The sequence below is a fragment of the Pteronotus mesoamericanus genome, unplaced genomic scaffold (genome assembly GCF_021234165.1).
Source record: "Pteronotus mesoamericanus isolate MK-2021 breed Mesoamerican mustached bat unplaced genomic scaffold, CSHL_Meso_final scaffold_118, whole genome shotgun sequence".
Classification (NCBI taxonomy): Eukaryota; Metazoa; Chordata; class Mammalia; order Chiroptera; family Mormoopidae; genus Pteronotus; species Pteronotus mesoamericanus.
This window is the reverse complement of record NW_026555301.1, coordinates 1359858-1379229: the sequence shown is the minus strand read 5'-3', so window position 1 is coordinate 1379229 and position 19372 is coordinate 1359858. Positions and strand designations below refer to the sequence as shown.

General features: G+C 44.8%; 1 protein-coding gene across 1 annotated transcript in view; it reads right to left on the bottom strand.

Annotated features, from left to right (window-relative positions):
- Nucleotides 1-3782: 3782 nt before the first annotated feature.
- The window catches only part of LOC129081781 (acetyl-coenzyme A synthetase 2-like, mitochondrial), a 50066-nt gene continuing 34476 nt past the window's right edge, over nucleotides 3783-19372 (bottom strand). The window contains exons 5-13 of the mRNA XM_054587444.1: nucleotides 17048-17195; nucleotides 15597-15734; nucleotides 12721-12813; nucleotides 11467-11579; nucleotides 10928-11054; nucleotides 10053-10180; nucleotides 9893-9956; nucleotides 6483-6601; nucleotides 3783-5446 (exon numbers count right to left, since the gene is read on the bottom strand). Of these exons, the coding sequence (XP_054443419.1) occupies nucleotides 5267-5446; nucleotides 6483-6601; nucleotides 9893-9956; nucleotides 10053-10180; nucleotides 10928-11054; nucleotides 11467-11579; nucleotides 12721-12813; nucleotides 15597-15734; nucleotides 17048-17195 (1110 nt within the window). The 3' untranslated portion in view covers nucleotides 3783-5266. The remainder of the gene's footprint in view (nucleotides 5447-6482; nucleotides 6602-9892; nucleotides 9957-10052; nucleotides 10181-10927; nucleotides 11055-11466; nucleotides 11580-12720; nucleotides 12814-15596; nucleotides 15735-17047; nucleotides 17196-19372) is intronic.

Here is a 19372-nt window from a genome sequence, read left to right as displayed (position 1 = left end):
GCTTCCTATCAAGAGTAAAAATTTTCTACAGCCTGGCAAACATTGGGTTGGCCAAAAAATCCATTTGTTTTTTTTTCCCATAAGATGGCTCTAGTAATGTTTAGTTGTCTTTAACTTCATTCAAAACAATTTTGTTAAATTGTATTGTGACAGCTGTCATATCAGTGTGCACTTAAAATAAACATCAAAATTGGCGAGTTTTTGTATAGCCATTTTAACATTGAAGAGGGAAGAACATATGCAATATTTATGGCATATTATGCTTTATTATTTCAAGACGGGTAAAAATGCAACTGAAACACAGACTTCTGCAGTGCATGGAGAAAGTGCTGTGACTGATCAAACATGTCAAAAGTGGTTTGTGAAGTTTTGTGCTAAAGATTTCTTGCTGGACAATGCTCCACAGCCAGGTAGACAGTTGAAGTTGATAGTGATCAAACTGAGACATTAATTGAGAACAATCAACGTTATGCCACATGGGAGCTAGCCATCATACTCAAAATATCCAAATCAATAAAGTTATTGATGAAAAGGAAAAATGTGTCTTTTATTTATTGGAAAAAACTAAATGAACTTTTTAACCAACTCAGTATTTATTTTAAAGAGCAAAAGCAGCCAGATCTTGTATGGGGATAGGTCTCAGTTTCCCCGTCTAGTGCTGATTCCTAGACGTTATAAATTTTTGTAATTAATTCTTTCCTGAGAATTGGACAGATGTTCTGTACCTTCTAGTTCATATTGAGGATGATAAAAATGTCAAATGGAACAACAAAGATTTGAAAGAGAGAGCCCCAATCTACCTCAGGGTCTAAGAAACATAGATGGTTGCAAAAACAACAGTCACAGCACCCAAGTGGAACTAAGTCTAAGGAAAAGATCTAATTTCCTGTCAAGGATAAGACAGTAGAGAAAGGTGGAGAAGAGAATAAAGGAAGGAGGAAAAATGTAGACCAATTGTTATCTGCCAGGGCTACCCAATGCCTGAATGTGACCTCAGTACTTCAGACAGCAGAGCTGCCGTGTTGGCCACTGAAAAACAAGAAACAAATCAAAAACAAAACTGCCAAAATAAAGTCAGAGGAAGTCCCACAATGAAATTAAAAATATTCACTAATTCTTGCCTAGGACTGAGGCACAAGTGTCTACCCACCCCAGGAGAGGTTGGAGGAAACCTCCCTCCACAGCTGCTCAGACTAGTCCTGAGAAATATCCACTCCTGCCGCTAGAGGCTCCTCAAGTCCTATCTTGCCTGCAGCCAAATTGCAGTCCCATCTGGGTCACCAAAGGTGAACTGAGAGTTTTGGTTTTTGTCTCCTGATATAAAAGAATTTAGAACAGGGACATTGATAAAAGCAAAGGCAGATTTACTGAGGTTCTGCAGAGGGCAAGGACACTGAGATGGGGTCCCAGGTTCAGTACCCCGAATGTAAGGCTTAGGGGTTTTTATGGCTTATGAACATGGAAGTTGGTAGAGTTAACCAATCAGGGAATAGGTTAGCAGACTTTTCCTGTTTTGGAACACTGATCTCCAGGTATAAGAACACTGAAGTCCGGGTATACATCAGTGAAGTGAAGCATTCGGGGATTGTGCAGCACTTATTATGGGATGCAGGAAAAGACTTTTCCAACCAGGTATTATGTTTGTCTCTGTGATTGGTGACTTGGCTTTAGAGGTGAAAAACAAACTTAAAAAAAGTCAGGGCAGTTCCTGGACCATTGTTTTATAACTGCCTATTGATAACTACTGTAGTACTGGCAGGGCTTAACTCACTTAATTCAATGGGGAAATTTGTTCTCGTAGGACTTGACTCAATGGAGTAATTTTGAGGAACATTTTATTCTACCCATTTCAAGTTCACTGTATTTTCTTCACTATAAATTCAGCTGCTGTCAGAGAACCAGGAACAAGTGTCTATTAGAATCACCTTATTAGTCATGATTTTTTTTTTCTATTTTTCTATTTAATAGGGACATACAGTGGAATCTGGGTTCTTAAACTTCCAGAATTTGTTCTGGAAGGCTCTCCGAGAAGCAATTTGTTCAAAAACTGAATCATACAGGTGACTGATCATACAGGTATCAGCATGAAAGTTTTGTCGGTTTGAGAACCAAAGTTTTGTTTGACAACCAAGACATTATTTTCCATAAAAAACTTGGACAAGAACTGAATTGTTCAAGATGAGAGATGTTTGAGAACCAAGGTTTGACCGTATTTCCTTTTGGGAATTAATCATGTTGAAGGCTGAATTTTTCCTTTGAGCATGACAACTTTTGTTTTGTTTTTAGACACTAAAAGTGAAGTATTCTGAAAAGGCACTGCCTACTGCTTCTCTGAGTATGAATTTCATTGGCCTTGGGGACTTATGGTTATTATGAATGTAATCTCATACCACCCTGGGTTATTCTTATTGTTCATATTAGCTGCCTGCTCTCTCTAATCTTCAGTGGCACTGTCTTGGGTCTTTGTCGGGGTGTTTCTGTTAAGACAGAAAAGCCAAAGTAGGAAGTGGAGTTCAGGGGTAGGGTGGGCCTGGTGCAGCTTGGCTAGGCTTCCGTGCATCTTCCCCAAGCTCCATGTCTTCTAACTGCTCTTTCCCCAAGGCAGGTCCTGCCCTGTAATGATTAAAAGGCTACTGTAGCCCATTTCTGTATCCTGTCTTTTCTGGCAGGTACATGGGCAACAGTCCTTTTCCCAACCACGTCTTTGTGTTTCCTTCCTAGGGGCCCTGATAGCACCAAATGGCCAAGCGTGAACTTGTCATTTATGCCAGGGACCATGACGCTGGAAATAACCATAACAAACCCCTTAGCAGGCAGGGTGGGTCCCCAAAAAAACAGAAGGCAGGATGGTCCCCAAAATAAATCAGGGCTTTACCAGACAGGGGCAATAAGGACAATCTCATCTGTTTTAAGTCTATCTATAAGCTTGTTATGATGCCCCACCTGGGATAGTGTGGATACAGACTATCCCGTAAAAAAGCAGTCTTGCCATGTCTTCCCACAGCACCCAGGTGTGCACAAGTGTATATTTCCCAGCGAGTTGGTACTCTGTACATTCACACTCCCTCAGGTGGGCACCTGGGAGTCTCCCCAGCCTCCCTTCCCCTATCCTTGAGGAAGAAGAACAAATATCATCCCTGGAAAGTGCCATTCCCAGCTCCTGCTTTGGAGGCAGCATTAGGTTCAGGCTTTGTGGGAGCCGAACTGGCCTTTTACATCTCACCTTTCATAGCACCAGCTCAATGTATTTCTATGTCCAGTGAAGGACATGGAAAATCTCATCCATCCATATAGAGTATAAGGATGACCTGGGTGATGGGATGTCTCACATGCAAACATGTGTTTCTCCTATATGTAGTCTGTGATGTTGATTTAACTACCTGGAGATATTTTTGTATCCTCATTCTCACTTACATTCTAGATCAGTGAGATGACTGGAATGGTCTTGTCCACGTGTCCAATCTGGTAGCTACTGACCGCATATAGCTACTGAGCACTTGAACTGTGGCTACTGCCAGGAAGTAACTGAATATCCTATTCTGTTCTGTTTGTTCTATTCTAATCTATTTTATTCTCATCTATTGTTTTTAGTTATATTTAAATAGCCACATGTGACTAGTGTTACCGGACAGCACAATAATCAGACGATGGATTTTTTTAAGTGGTCCCTTTTGAGTGAATAGGTCCCTTCTAGTTTTCTTCTTAGGATTATATTCAGCAACAAAGAAACAGTATTATTTGATCAAAAACATCAGCACAAACACAAGAGAATGAACAAAATAAAGCTTTATTTGGACTTCCCTACAGATCATTCTGAGGCCCGGGTCACTGTCTAAGATTGCATCTAAGTCAGTTCATAAATAACACCATAACTACAGCCTGCCAAGTCTACCACAAATGTGACAGGTCCAGGTGCATGATGCCCTGTGGCTAACACTGCAACAACAGACCATCATTCAGTATATCTGTGTGCAATAGCCAATGGCCACCCTTTTGGGTGTCACAGGTGTAATCGCCTACTCACCTGAGAAGCCAGTGCAGCTACAGTCCACAGTAAGTGTTTAGCACTCCAGACACCCCTTGAACTCCTACACAGGTGCAAGGCACCATAGACTGTGAGGTAAAGACAAGGATAATCTTTCCCTGTCCTCTAGGATCTAACTCAGCAAGGCTACCTTCCCCTGCACTCCACACCATCAATCCCGGCATGCTTGGATAATAAAGAAACACTTTGTGACTTGATGATTTCCATCATCTTGCAAACTCTTCAGAGGACTTAAGGCACATTGAAAGAGAGAAACTTGATTCAGAGCTCCAGCTCTCACCACTGGACCCACATGGTTCTTATGCCCCAACCACAAAAGGAAGAACAGGCAGAGTTTGCAAGGACCTGGTTATAGCCAAATTAGTGCTCTAAGTTACCTTAGTTTTCACTGGCTTCCCTGGACCACCCCACAAGAGGCATCCAAGGTAGAGAGGGAGCAATCTTTCCAGATAACAGCTTGGAGAAACAGAACGTGTGACTGGAGTAGCTTTAGAACGTAAAGGTGAGGACTTTTGTCACCACTTTACCGGTTGAGTTTCATTGTACACAAACCAAGGGAAGTAGAAATATACACCAGAAAAAGATGCGGCACACCCAAGCATTCTCAAGATAGCGGTGTTTAAATTGAGGTACCAACATTGCCAATTCAGATTTCCAAATGTGCCAAACAATAATTAAAAGTGCACCCTCTGATCCTCTCCATGTTTCCTCATAGCAAAGGCAGAAAAGGATATTTTCATAACTTTAACTGTTACAAACAGCATGTACAAGCAAATCCACACATATGACACATGGACTTGCATGTTATTCTTCAAAAATATAAAAGTATAAAAATAAAACTTCTGCCTTTTGTATCTAGAAACATCTGGAAAAAACATAAGTGCTCCTAGTACTCGGTCATCTGAGTAGGCACATTCTGCCAGATGTTTCACCTTCCTGTGATGTCTGGAAAGGACACAAGAACAGACGACAGGGACTCTTCATTCCATGAAACCAAATTCAAGACAAGTAGAACAAACGCCAACCACAAATTACAGTACCCCTGCATGGGTTCTTCAACAGAAAGAAGGAAGGGGTTTTAGCATGATCTTTACATTTGGGGCAGTGTGGGTTCTGTGCTAGGAGGGGGCTGCTCTGGGACATCTAAAAACAAGCTAAGTGAGAGCTATGTTCTAGAAGAACAAGTTAGGGGCTAGGGCACTGAGTCTTGGCCACAGCCCATCACTGACTAGCAGCCCTTTTGTCTATGTGTTTCTGGTAGGCACTCAGTATTTCTGCGATTATGCTGGGGTCCTCCAGAGTGGTGGTGTCCCCCAGATCCTGAGCTCTGCCCGTGATTATCTTCCTCAGGAGCCTCCGCATGACTTTTCCAGACCGAGTTTTTGGAAGACGTTTCACTATCTGGAAAGGAAGGGGTACAACATTAAAATCTGGAAAGGTGCCCAGATTCCCAGCCATCCGACTGTACTGAGATAAGAAGGGCTCTTTCCCAGGGGAAAGTGGGGCCCGTGTGTCTCTGGTTTCATCCTCCTACAATCTGGACCTGAAGTTGTAATCAACCAAAAGGGAAGATTCAACCGTGAATCATGCTGAAGCCTCCATCAGGCCGGGGTTCACCTTACTGCCAACACCCCTGTCTCCCATCAACTACATTAGTGAGGGCCTTCAGGTGGCAACAGAACCAAGCATGTGCCACAACATCTCATCTCCACCTCCTGGCCTGGTCTGGGTTGGTTCTGTCTTACGTATGAGATGAGAGCTACTTAACAGAAAAAACACTATCTTGCTTAGTGTTTGAAAATTTAGCATTTTACATTTTCAAAAAGCCACAGCCCGTTCAAAGTCAGTGGTAATACATTAGGAGCTGCATTTGGGCACTTTAATAACTCTGGTCCCAAGGCCAACAGTTTGACCTTGTGTCATACTAAATGAGGCTTCAGAGGACCACTTCCAGTCAAAAGAACACCATGGGGGGAAATGTTAATAAAGGAAGGGATGAAAAGCTAACATGGCTGAGAGGTTGGCCCAATTTTTTCGTGAAACTACTCCAACACAGGCTCCAGATAGGATCTAGTGGCATCTCCTTTGCTGGCACAGGGAAAGGTGTTCAGAAACCACCCAGGGGCTGAAGAACTCTGGTACTTTCCACCTATTTCTCTATTTAAAATCCCTTTTTTTTTGGCTTCCATGTGCCAAAATAAGAGTATCTAATCTGGACCAGCACTACCCCCTGAACAGGCGAACTGTGAAACTTCTGTCACTGTGCCTCCCTGCCCCTTTCCCTCTCTCTCTGACAATACACCCATCTGCCACCCTCACCTACCACCCAGGAAATCAAACAGCTAGTGCCAGTTTTGCTATGATGTTAGTTATGGGAAGTGGAGAAGAAGGTGTAAGATGAGCAGTGCGTTTGAACCGGAGGCAGAAGCGCACTTACCAGGATCTGATCAGGCACAGCGTACTTGGCAATCTTGGTGGCCACTGCGGACTTGAGCTCACTCATCACCACCTCTGAGTCGCCTGCATCGTCTTTCAACACGATGAAGGCAAATGCAGCTGAAAGGAGAGCAAGATTTTGGGATGTTAGCCAGAGTATTATACACAAATCGCCATAAATTCAAATGATTTCAAATCATATGTTAGTGACCTTGTAGCAGCTGGTTTCTTTAGTTGCATCCTAAAGATGCATTATCATTTTCAAAGTGGAAGGAATTCTGTCAGCCCGCTGAACATGCCAGTGGGTGGGCATGTGTGGGTGAGAGCTTGGCACCATAGCTCTGGTGTTGACCGGCTGTGTGTGTGACCATGGACACAGGAATTATCCTCTGTAACTGTCCTAGCACCTGTGAAATAGCCTGTTACATGGACTCACTAGAGATTTACTATCATCTCTTGTGAGATGGTACAAGGGAACATGGCACATGGCACTAACTTTGTGTATATGTGTCCAACACAGTAAGCACTAGCTACAATGGCTATCTATATTTAAATTAAGTTAAAAGTGCAGTTCCTTGATTACACAAGCTGCATGATGAATAGCTCCATCATGGCAGAAAGTCTGTTGGGTGGCAATGGCCTTCCCATACCTTAGCAAAGATACTTTGCCAATACCCTACCATGCTCCAGAAAAAATTACAGTGGCTCCCACAGGTCTTTAAATGCGTTTCTTTTTAATCTACTTGGGATAATTTTGTATATTGTATGACATAAGGATCTAATTCAACTTTTTGTCCATAAGAGCAGTCACTTGTCCCAGAACCATCTTGGAGAGTGTGTCCTTTCCCCCACTGACCTGCGATTTCCCCATCTCTCATACACAAAGTTTTATATATGTGTAGCCCTCTTTATTGTTGTCTGTTCATTCCTGTACCCCTTCCACGCCATCTTAATGAATTCTCTCTCTGGCATCTATCACCTAATATACTATGCAGTTTCCTTATTGATCGTGTTTATTATTTCTGTCTGTCTCTCCCCTCTAATCCCAAACCACTATAGCATGTCAGCTCCAGGCAGCAGGGACTTCTGTCTCTTTCAGTTTCTATTGTGTCTCAGCATCTACAGCTGTGCCTGGAACATAGGAGGTACTCAACAAATGTTTGTCAGATGAATCAATGAATGACTTTCCTGAATAAATTACAATCTGTAGAGACCTATAACCTTTGCCTGAAAGATGCCCCCTCCCATTTCTACCTGGCAAACTCCTACTTATTCCTCAAGACCTAGTTTAGCTACCTTGCCCTCTGTGAAACCTTTCCTGACTCTGTCCATAAATTCAGCTGTGGCACTTGCTATGTGTGAACAGTTATTGGTCTCCCATGCCTGCCTCACTAGATTGTGAGATCTTTCAGGGGAATAAACGCACTTTTCTCTCCTCTTGGTATTTGAGGTTCCAGGCAGTCTAGTCCCACACCACAGGGGCTCAGAGGAAAGGGACAAAGCTAACACCTAAGCTGGCTGAGAATGCCCACTGAGAGATATCTATTGTGGGTTTACTTAAAATTTTAAAGCCACCAACGCAACATATACTGATTATCAAACATTAAAACACTGTAGAAGTATATAAAATAAAACTATACCTCGTTTCCCTGCCTCTTTCCCTTCATTTCCCCTCTTAAAGGCAGTGCAGGATGGTGGTTGGGAGAGACTACTCTGGCTCTATATCCTGGCTCTGCCACCTGCTAGCTGTGTGGAAGGCACTTAACCACTCTGTACCAGTTTTCTACTTGTAAAATGGGGAACTAACAGCACCCAGACCCAAATTTTAAAGTTGATTTCTGGGTTTATATTGCCATCCTTAAAACCCTAGTAGGATCACAGTGGACATGCTGCCCTGCGTGTTTCCCTCTTGTCTCTCATCGGTTTCCTTTTCTGCCAGTCGCTTGTATCTCTAATGAGATGGGAGTGAACTTAGCCTAGATTGTTGAATCCTGAGCAGAAGTGGATCAGGAAAGCCTCAAGGTCAAAGGAGGAGCCCGCCTGAGAGCCTAGAAGAGGTACTGAAGGCTGAGCTCAAGGACTGGTGGGATAGGAGGATGGCAGAGGAGCCACTCATCGGTCCAATCAAGTACAGAAAGTGTGGGGACAAATAAATGCACCGCAGTTTTAGCAGATGGCTTTAGAGTTTACCAAGAACAGTGAATGGATTATTCATGTATTGCAAATGGACAGATGCTCAAATTTGTAAGAAATCAGGAAAATACATATTATCATACTGACGATATACAAATTCTCTCCCACCAGTCTGGCAGACATTAAAAGGCTTTGTAATATCAAAGTCACTTAGGATCCAGAAAACAGTGCTGAGAGCTGCTTATGGGAGGATGAGGTGCCTGAGGCCTCTGAGAGTCACACATGAAGACCTGTTCCCATTTCCACCCCCTTCTGATACCTAACAGCTCCCCCATACATTCCCAGTCTTCTGTTAACAAAGGGACTTCACGGGCACACCCTTCTCATGGCAACTGAACACGTTTTTGGTTGTTTTTTTTTTTTTAGAGCACTGAAATAAATACTAATTTTTACAATGGGTCATTTTAGAGAAAATGTTGAGCAAAGAATGGAACAGTGGCACACGGACATAGAAGGGAGGAAGGTGACCTTAAGGACACACTTGACACAGAATGTATCCAACAATAGGAGGAAGAGTACCCAATCCCACACACTTGGAAAGGTAGTAGAGATCAATCTTTCCAGCACTGCAGTACAGGATCAGTGAGTGTCCAGGTCACACCAGGCCAGACCAGTGTGGCCACTGTGCACCTGGCATTACAACACTCAGGTGACCCTGCCCCTTCGCAGACCCACCTGCTTAGAAACTGGCAGGCTTTGAAACAAAGTGTGTCCTCAGTAAAGAAGACAATACTGATTACTTGTTCTGCATTCCCCTCTGCATGTCGCTGTGCAGTGGGAACCACAGATCAAATTCCTCTAAGAAGAATCCCATAGCAGCAAAAGAGCCCACTTCAGGGCACATAGCTGCAGAGTTGGCAGTAGATGCTGTGTATGAGCACGTGCAAGGAGACACTGTGAGCAGGACAGAGCATTTCATCCTAAGTCCTCTGTAATGGGGCTGCCAGAGTCGTCATGGACACAGTCGTGAACTCTCCAAGCTCAGCTGAAGCCAAAGAGCTTAGGGCTGCAGAGCTAGATCATTTCAGAAATCTGACCTTAGTCTAACAAGCATGCTGCTCAGCCTCCTCACCCAAAATCTACACTTGAGAGAGAAGAAAACCAATAGTTTCACCCAAAAGCACCCTGCCACCCATCCTCCAGAGTCTGTTCTTTTTACAAAGACTCTGTGATGGGAGTGAGATCAGAGATGAGAGGAGTTCCTTCCCTAGCACTCACCTTCTCCTTTTATGTTGTGGGGGTAGCCAATGACAGCGGTCTCTGGCACTGCAGGGTGGCTAGCCTGCACAGAACAATAAAAAGGCAAAATATGTGGGAGGTAGAACACCTGATTGCAAATTACAGCTCCCAATCTGAGACCAGCATGGCCTGTGCTCACCATCGCATCCTCGATCTCTGCAGTCCCCAGTCTGTGGCCGCTGATGTTGATGACGTCGTCCATCCGCCCTGTGATCTGGTAATAGCCTCCCTCAGTTCGGTGAGCTCCGTCTCCAGTGAAGTAGTATCCTGTACCACAGTGAGGGAATTCAGAACCAGCACCTCTGAACCAGGACCCAGAGAGGCTCTTGTCCTTCCACAAAGGACACAACGGCACCCATGTCCCACCCTTGCTCTATAGAAGAAAGCTGTGAAGCCCTAAGTTCCACTGACATTCTGCCTGCTGGCCCTCCTTGGAACCCCACATGGAGATACTCTGTAGATGTGATATTTGGCTGTATGGTAGTGAAAGGGCAAAGGGCTCTGACAGAGCAATCAAGACTACACATGTCTTGGGAGCAGAGGACGTACAAGGAGCGCACTCAAGCTTCCCAAAAAGTGAGTCTCATTTACAGGCTTGAGACTGAAGATAATGGGTTCCAACAGGTACACGGTATATGTAATTTTCCAACCCAATGACATAAAAGCAAACTGGGAAAAAAGTAAGCCAGAAGAAAACTTACAGCCATCATGATAGTTTTCCAAGGTGGTTTCTTCACTTTTCTTTCCTAGTAGCCTAAGGAGTACTCACCGTGGGCCATGTGCTCAGGGATCTGTGTGCTCTCCCACATAACCCCATAAGGTTCCTGAGGTGAGTCTTTTTCCATTTTAGACATAAAGTCAGGGATGAAAGGGGGCTGGGGGAGGACTCCAACCCATGCCTCCAAAGTGCCGGAACTATGCTCACAGTCACCATTATCTTAGAAATGTTTTCTGAGTATAATGTTCCAGCACCATGTGGAAAGGCATAACACAACCACATTATAGTCACCTCACCTGGATAAGCCTTGAAGTAGGCATCCACAAATCTCTGGTGGTCTCCGTAGATGGTCCTGGCCATGCCTGGCCAGGCCTGGGAGAGGCACAGAGCCCCAGAGACATTGCTGCCCTCCACCACAATCCCCTGCAGACCAGGGAGACATGCACATGAGAATATGGACAGATTCTGGTTGAGAAGCAAAGAACTGACAATGAGAATTTCCCCTCTAACTTCTTGGCTAGAGGGAGAAAAATGATAAGCATGCTCTGAAGGAACTGTCCAGAGCTTTCCCCTCTGCAAGAAACCCTCCTCGAGAGGGCTTCTGAGGATAACCTGGGCTCGTCCCACATGGTGATTTTATCCACTGTGTCTCTAAAAGGAGGCTCTGCAGTGCATACTGCATGAGGACACAGGCCCTTTCTGCCAACTACCAGACTCTGGGCATGTGTGACATGGACGTGTGGGCAAAGGAGGCCAAGAAGACAAAAGGAAACACCAGGGAGCTCGGTGGGGTGCCCATGGAAGAGGGAGTCACCTCTGTGAGGCCCTCACATACCTTCTCATCCATGAGAACTGGGACAATGCCAAAGAAGGGCCTCATTGCCATGCCGGGGAGGATTTCTGCCCCTTCTTCTGAGGGCCGAGGCGCGATGCAGATGCCACCTGTTTCTGTGGGGGTGACAGGGAAGAAACACCAATGGCCCAAGAGACCAGTGACACATTTATCCAGGCCATGCTGTCAAGAACCTTGGACAGGCACACTGGCAGGTGTTCTCCCAGAGTGGGAGGTGGGTGGAATTGCCCATCTGGGGCAAAGACATGGCCCCCACTGGCACAAGGACTTTTCCATGAGGCAAAAGTAGACTTGGGTTCGGGTCTCTTCCACTGTGGAATGGGAGTAGGGTGGGTGCTGCCTTTCCTCCTCTGAGGCCCTGCTTGCCCAGCCTTTGCTTCAGTGGGAAAAGTGGAGTCTACCTACTTGCACAGGAAGATGGGGAAGAATTGCTTCTGCACCACTGCCCCTGTCCACACAGACCAAACATCAAAAACAGATGTCCACAAATTTCTTTTTCATGTTATTTCTCTGGCACTTCCCTCTATCAGCCTGCATGGAAATACCTCACAAAACTCAGCTGTAATCTTACTCCTGTGTTCTCCTGAATGAATGAGAACTAAGCCATTCAGAACATCCAACTTTCTGGCTTCTGGAAAGACGAGATATCAGCTACATCTCTGGTGGTCTCCCCCGACAAATATCCTAAGTCAAATACCCAAGAGCAGAAGGAGCAAATCTAAACAAAACACCACAGAAAACTCCTTTTCCCACTAAAATTTAGGTTTAGACTTACAGCCCCTTAAACAACAGGGCTCATTCTCATCATATGTACTTGCATTCATAAAGTGGCCCTTATGAGGAAAGTAAACATTTAGCTGCGTGCTTACTACAAGTCAGGCCTTGGGCAACATGTGTTCATGGTATTTCATTCCCTCCTCATCCATGGCTTGGAAGGAGCACCCCCATTTTACAAATGAGGAAACCAAGGTTCAGAGAAGTCCCGTCTTACAGCTGCAAAGCTGTGCTCCAACTCTGAGCTTTAGACACCAGATTTTCAGCAACCACATATGTTGAGGGCTGAGGCATTAGTGGTGCTGGTATCATTTACATAGCCTCATACCTGTCCTTCCTACTCAGTGCTTAGCTGTGTGTTCTCAGTGTACTAATGCTGACAGCAGAGCTGTTGAAGAAGGGACGCACTAGTACTTGGTTCCCAAGTGTGCCTTGACCCCTCCTCCTGGGAGATGCTCTCACCTGTCTGCCACCACGTGTCCACCAGTGTACATCTACTGTCTCCCACCACATTGTGGAGCCACTCCCAGGCCTCGTGGTTGATTGGTTCTCCCACTGAAACCACATACAAAATAGAAAAAGATATTAATAGACCACAATAAACCTGAAACCAAAAGGAATATATTGTTAAGGTGAAAACAGCTCTATAATTTTTCTCAAGGACATAAAAGGAGGTTCTAAAAAGCAGTGAGAACTGTGATGTTATGGCCATCAAAGAAATACAAATTTCAATGAGATATTTTCACTATTGGAGGTTCAAAATTTTTTTAAAAAATTGACAAGAGTATAGGGGAAAGAATGTCACATGCATTTTAGGAGTGTAATTTGGTATAGCAATTTTGGGGAGCGATCTGGATATTTCTCTTAATATTTAAGAGTACATACACCCTATACAACTATGTTGGTCAACTGTTTGGAGTGGATTACACTAAAGTTAATGTAGGTTTATCCTATTACACAAAAATGTCACTCCTGGCACACACCCCGCAAAAACAAGAGCCTATGTCCATTAAAAGTGGACACATATAAGAATGTTCACAGTGGCCAAAAACTAAAATGCTATCCATTACAAGTGAAATGGAGAAATAAAGTGTGGAGTATTCATGCAGTGAACTACCATACAGCATGAAAACGAGTAAGCCACCACTACACTCAGTATGGATGAACCTCAGAGTCATGGCCCCAAGCAATTGCAGCAGGCACAATAGTAACACATGCATAATAAGTCAATGTACACAAAGTTCAAGAAAAAGCAAATCAGCCCACACTGAGAGTAGCCAAGTAGTGGTCATGTCTGAGGGCTCTTGATTGGGAGGGAGCATATAGGAGCCTTCTGGGGCCTTGAAATTTCTATGGCTTTATCTGGGTGTGGTAACATATATGTACATATGTAAATGTTCTCAAGCTGAATGCCTCACATTCATGCATTTCACTGGATTTTATACCTTAATAGAAAGGGAAAAGTGCTTATGCCCTATGACTCTGTTCTGATTCTCAGTATCTACCTTCTGTGGTCTGAATGTGTATGCTTCCCAAGTTTATGTTGAAGTCCTAACGCTAAGATACTACACTGATGAAACACCCACACCAGACTAGCATTCAGCCAGACACTGCAGGTTGAGACACACTGTTGCTAAAACACTAAATACTCTCATGATGATTGCTTCTTGTTCAGGACTACCCATAATGCAGCGGTTAACCAAGGTCTGTCCTGACTGGGGTCTCCCGTGCTGGTCACACAGGTGGCGGGGAGTCATGTACATTGCCCCTGCACTCATGCATGCCCACAAGGAGGCAGGAAGATGCCAATGCAACACTGGATGATACTGGGAAACTGCCAACATCCCCAATAGCCAATCACAGGGAAGTGACTACAAGAACCATGGCAATCCCCACAGGAAGGTGTGAGCAAGTTTTCAAACAAGATGGCAGAGCCATATGAAAAACTCTATGGTTGAGTTAAACTAAGTATCACATTATAATAGTACAGTGTGATCACGTTCATGATAAAGAAATCACCTCAGAGCCGAGCTGTGTCTTTGCATAGGGATATAGCTTGGAAGAATGCACTGAAAGGTATACAAAGGTCCCCTGGAATAGTACTCATGGAGGACAAGCGCTTTCATTGCAGAGTACAAAGTTTTGCATTTTACAATAAGATTATACCTATGTGTTACTTATAAAATTGAAAGTTAAAATAATTATTTTGAGAAATACATATCTTGGGGTAGAGGTATTGAGTGAGCTGGATTCTAATGACCACTAAGACTAAATGAAGACAACACACCCAAAGCCAGTAGTGCTGTGAGGGCTAATCCAGCTGCCTAGAATGGTCCTGAGCTATTACCACAGCAGAAGACTAGCACCAAGTTGGCCTTGCCTAGGTATGAAGCATATAGCTCATCTGAGAGCCGACGGCACAAGGTCCAGAGCAGCCCCAAGGAAATCCCCAGGGGAAGCGGCATAGAGAGAGGCTTTGAGGGAGGGTGGGATCCTGAGGTGGAAGGGGGCAATGGGGCATTGTAGGCAACATTGTAGGGGACAGAGTGAACCAGGGCCCTAAGTCCTGTATCAGCATTGCTTGCCTCATCACTGACAAGTAATGTGTGCACACCATCACTGAGCCCCCTTTTCCACAGACAAAACTGGTAGAATGATACATCCCATGAAAAACTATGAAGCAGATCTGTGTATTCACCCAGGGGCATCGAGGGCCTCTCATCTTTTTTTCCTCCTAACCACACCTGAGAACATGTGTAGGGGAAGAAATAAAATGCACCAGGAAAAAGCAGAGAGAACACGCAGGACCTCCCAGTACCCTCTGAATTAACCCAATTTTACCTTTGCCAAAAGCTTTCATGTGACTTGGCAACCTTTGTCAAACTAAAATTGAAGATAACCCACAGCTACCTGCCTGGAAATATCTAAAGTGAGAGCAGTGCACAGCACAGAAGGACATTTATTACAGTGTTTGGAAATAATCATCATCCAACATCACAGGAATACTCACTGTACAGCAACTGATTTCCACAAGGCGATCCCATGCAGCCACTGAAGAATGGGCTCGGGCCGTATACCTTATGGAGTTGGTGAGGACTCATGAGGATGAAATCCACAGTAAGGATGGGTACACAAAGTGTCTGGAATGCTGTGCTCCATACTGTTAATAGCTGTAGGCTCTGAGGAGGGGCTGACAAGTTTCTGCTTCCTACCTGATGCATTGTTTGAATGCACCACAGACATGGCCACATAGCTTTCATGATTAAAATCATGTAGAAGCCTGCAGTGGCTCTGACAGACAATACACACATCCTCTCCAGCTGCAGAGCAGTGCTCACCTGACCCCAGTGTCCGCAGGGATGAGCGGTCATACTTTCTCACCCAGGCATCGCCGTATTTCAGCAACAGCCGAATAGCTGTTGGGGCACCATAGAACTGATTGATCTTCAACCTCTGCACCATCTCCCAATACCGACCTACAAAATGACCCCAATTTAGTCAGTCTGAGAGCCCACCAGACAGTATCTATTTTAACCTAATTTAGAGATCAGTCAACACACTTGGTACTGAATACATGCACATACTTGCTTTGTTTACAAAAACAGGATTCAATACCCATCATGGGACTGGAAGGGAGACCTCTGGGAAGTGGGCCCTGTGGCAGTTGTCCCCCAGCGTACACCCATCGATAGGCTGGCCCATTTGTAAATAGCCTCTACCTGGCTCTGGACAGGTGCACCTACACAGTGTACCCTACATGATATAGTGAGGAATCGTTAAAAAGATGTTATTGTGAATTTTAAAATAAAACCCATGTAGCATTAATATAGAACTTGTGTTTAGTTGCATTTAAATGGTCTCTAAAGTGGTGACTGGTGATCCCCTGGAATACCACAGACAGGCCATGAAAGCATGTGTCCCAGGGAGCAGGGCAACTGCCCAGTATGCACTCACCTCATTTCCCATAAATCACCATTCCCACCACCCCAACTTACCACCATTGCACTAGACACGGGAATCTGCATTTCAAGAGGTTGAAGTGACCACGCCTAAGACATGGCTCTTAATCCCTAGCTATGCCCCCTTTATATCTTTCCTAAAGAGCATACAGCCTCATTGGGAAGCTAGAGAGGAACAAGGGGGAGGTGACAAAGATGTTCCACACACAACTGTCAGTGCTGTGGGATGTTTGGGCGAGAGCCTTTGGGCAGGGCCAACACCATTGGATTACATTAAAAAATACTTGAGGACACTGTGCTGAGTGGGAGGAAGATGCCAAGGTGAGCAACACATGGCCAAGTCCTTCAAATGAAATCAATTCATGGAGGTAGCTCCAGGCCACGCATGACACACTCTGACAAAACAGCCCTGGAGGCACAGGTAGACAGCTGTGCATTAAGTCTTCTCCATCTGGGGGACCTGTGGAGGTTGGCAGTTGGCCTGGGCTTCAAGGAAATACTGGATCTGGTCTGGTGGCCACAGAGGTAAGAGGGACAGTGCTAAGGGAGAGGCCTGAGACAGGCAGTTTAAGTTAAAGAATGCTGGAATGGGTGGTCTTGAGATGGCTTCCACTACCAAATTAGACCTCCTTCTATTGCTCAACTGATCATATTGTGGACAAGGCCCCCAGCTCTGGCCCACCTGGCATGGCCCAAGGTTTGGCAGCTATGTGATGGGACCATGAACCACAGCCAGGCCAGAGAGCAGGCCTTTATACCACCCTCCTGTGCATCTCTCCTCCTTCCTCAAGCTCCATCCCAGGAACCCTATTTGGGTGTCCAGTCCTCACCAGCATCAGGGTAAACTGGGGTGCTCTCAAAAAGGACACTGGTTGCTCCATTGCAGAGGGGTCCATATACCACATAGCTGTGTCCAGTGATCCAGCCGATGTCGGCCACACAGCCAAAGACATCTCCTGGCTGGTAGTCAAACACAAGCTGCAGAAACAGGAGACGCTGTCAGAAGCTTATGACCCCACATTCCCACTTGTCACCTAGAATGTTCTATAACTACAAGATACAGCTGCTCCACTGGCCACCTAGAGCAGGGGAATAAGTTAAAAGACAAGAGTTACTGGTACAAGCACATAGTGACTCTCTCAGAGGACAGTAAAAGCAGCCAGACCTCAGAGTGTACACTGCATGATCCCCAGCTTGAGAAAGCCAATCTGCATCCAGAGGTCACACTAGAGCTGGTCTTGCTGGGGTACTGCTTTTGAGCGGCACGTCAGGGCCTTCCAGGGGCTGAAGATGCCCCATGCCCATGTGTACTCACAGGTAAAACTTTACCTAGTGGTATGTACAAGGGCATCTCTCTGAATTAAATTATGCCACACTTTTTGAAATCCTTTATAAACTGCAGAAAATTAAAATAAAAAAGACCAAGAAATCCCTCAAGCATCATTAGCTTCGAAGAGCCTGAGAGGAGAGATAGCTGTCTCCTGCATTCTTGCCAAAGGGTGCAACCTGAGCCTGATTACATCCTTGGATTTAAATGCCCTTTGCAGGAAACATGGAGGACAGAGGGTTGAACAGCCAGGTGCTGCAACGAAGTTGAAGGAAGGGGAAGGAATGGAGGGAAACCTTTAGGTTAAAAAAGGTTTAAAAGATATAACAAAAAAAGTCAGTGGCAAGAGTAAGCTATAGGATCTAGGGATGCACATGCAGGTGATAACTAGAGAAAGGAAAACACAAGACACTGATGCTATACAAGTCAGGATGCGGGGTGAGGGCTGAGGGTGGATGGGCTGTGAAAGGGCTTCTGTGGGAATGATGACATTCCATTTCCTGAATGAAGTGGGTTTGCCTTATAATAATTTATTAAGCCACACATTTGATTTGGATGGTTTTCTGTATATGTTCTATTATTATGCAATACAATTTTTTCAAATCGGGGGAACAAGGGGCTCCAGTCTTCTGCTGCCAGAGAAAAATGGTGGGATCCTCCAGGAGTTCCCAGACAGCAGAGTGGTGGCCTGGACATGGCTAGGTCCCCATGGAGTCGTGTCTGAGCAGGAGGTGAAGTGGGGTGGATTCTTTCAAGGAAAACTGCACTTTCACTGCCACGGTGAATCAGGACACCCACATCCCCAAAACCCCACAGCATTTTGGAGAAGCATTTTTAATACAACTCAGACCCAAAATGCCAAGTCTTTCAAGGGGCTGGAGATTTTTTTCCTTGCAGTCCTGGGGCGAGCCATTCTTCAAAAGGCTTAGCGGGAAGCTTGTGCCCTTGACCCTACTGCACACTACCAAAATCATTTCACACCCCCATCATCCCTTCAGAGTCAACTGTCCTTTTCCCTGAAGAAACCAATTCCCCCTAATATCCTCTGCATGTGCATACAAACATGCATGCACATAAAGACGCATGTACATGTACATACACAGACACATGTGCACAAACTTTTATCTATAGAAGGCTCAATGTTTCTACTCCTAATACTTAAAAAAAAAAAAAATCTCAGTGTATTAGAAAAAAATTCAAAAGATTGTCCTTGTCCATCTTTTAAAATGCAAAAAAATAATCTCTCATCTAATGTTAATTTTATTCTACATTGATGGAAACAATTTGATTCATCTTGTGTCCTTCTTGGTATTTAGTCCTAGTGTTTATATTTTCCAAAGTATTTTTACTTACGTGATGTGTTTATCTTTGCAGTATCCCCACTAAGAAGAAAAGGCAGGGTTTTTTCAGATGAGAACATTAGGTCTAGACAGATTCTGTGACATGCTTAAGGTCACCCAGCAGCTAGGAGGCAACTGTTTTAATAAGGATTTGTATTAAGTGAAACATACTATGCGCTTAGTCTGGCTCTGTACCACATCTGTCTTTCTGCCTCACTTTCAACATTCTGAAGGTTGGGTGTGAGTGGCAACCAGGCGGGGGCCGCTTTGAGTGGTATCGAGGACTGTAGTCCCTAGCAAGCTGGCACTGCGTTGGGACTTAGATTTAAAAGACTCTTTGGTCCCTCGCCCATCTCCAGGTAGCATTATAAGATCGCACCACCCTGGCCCTGCGAGGCTAAAGGAAGCTGCGAAGGAGGGAGATTGGGAAACTTTAGCTGCCTTCCCTCTTGTCAGGCAGAAAAGCAACCCTATGCATGAGCCTTTAC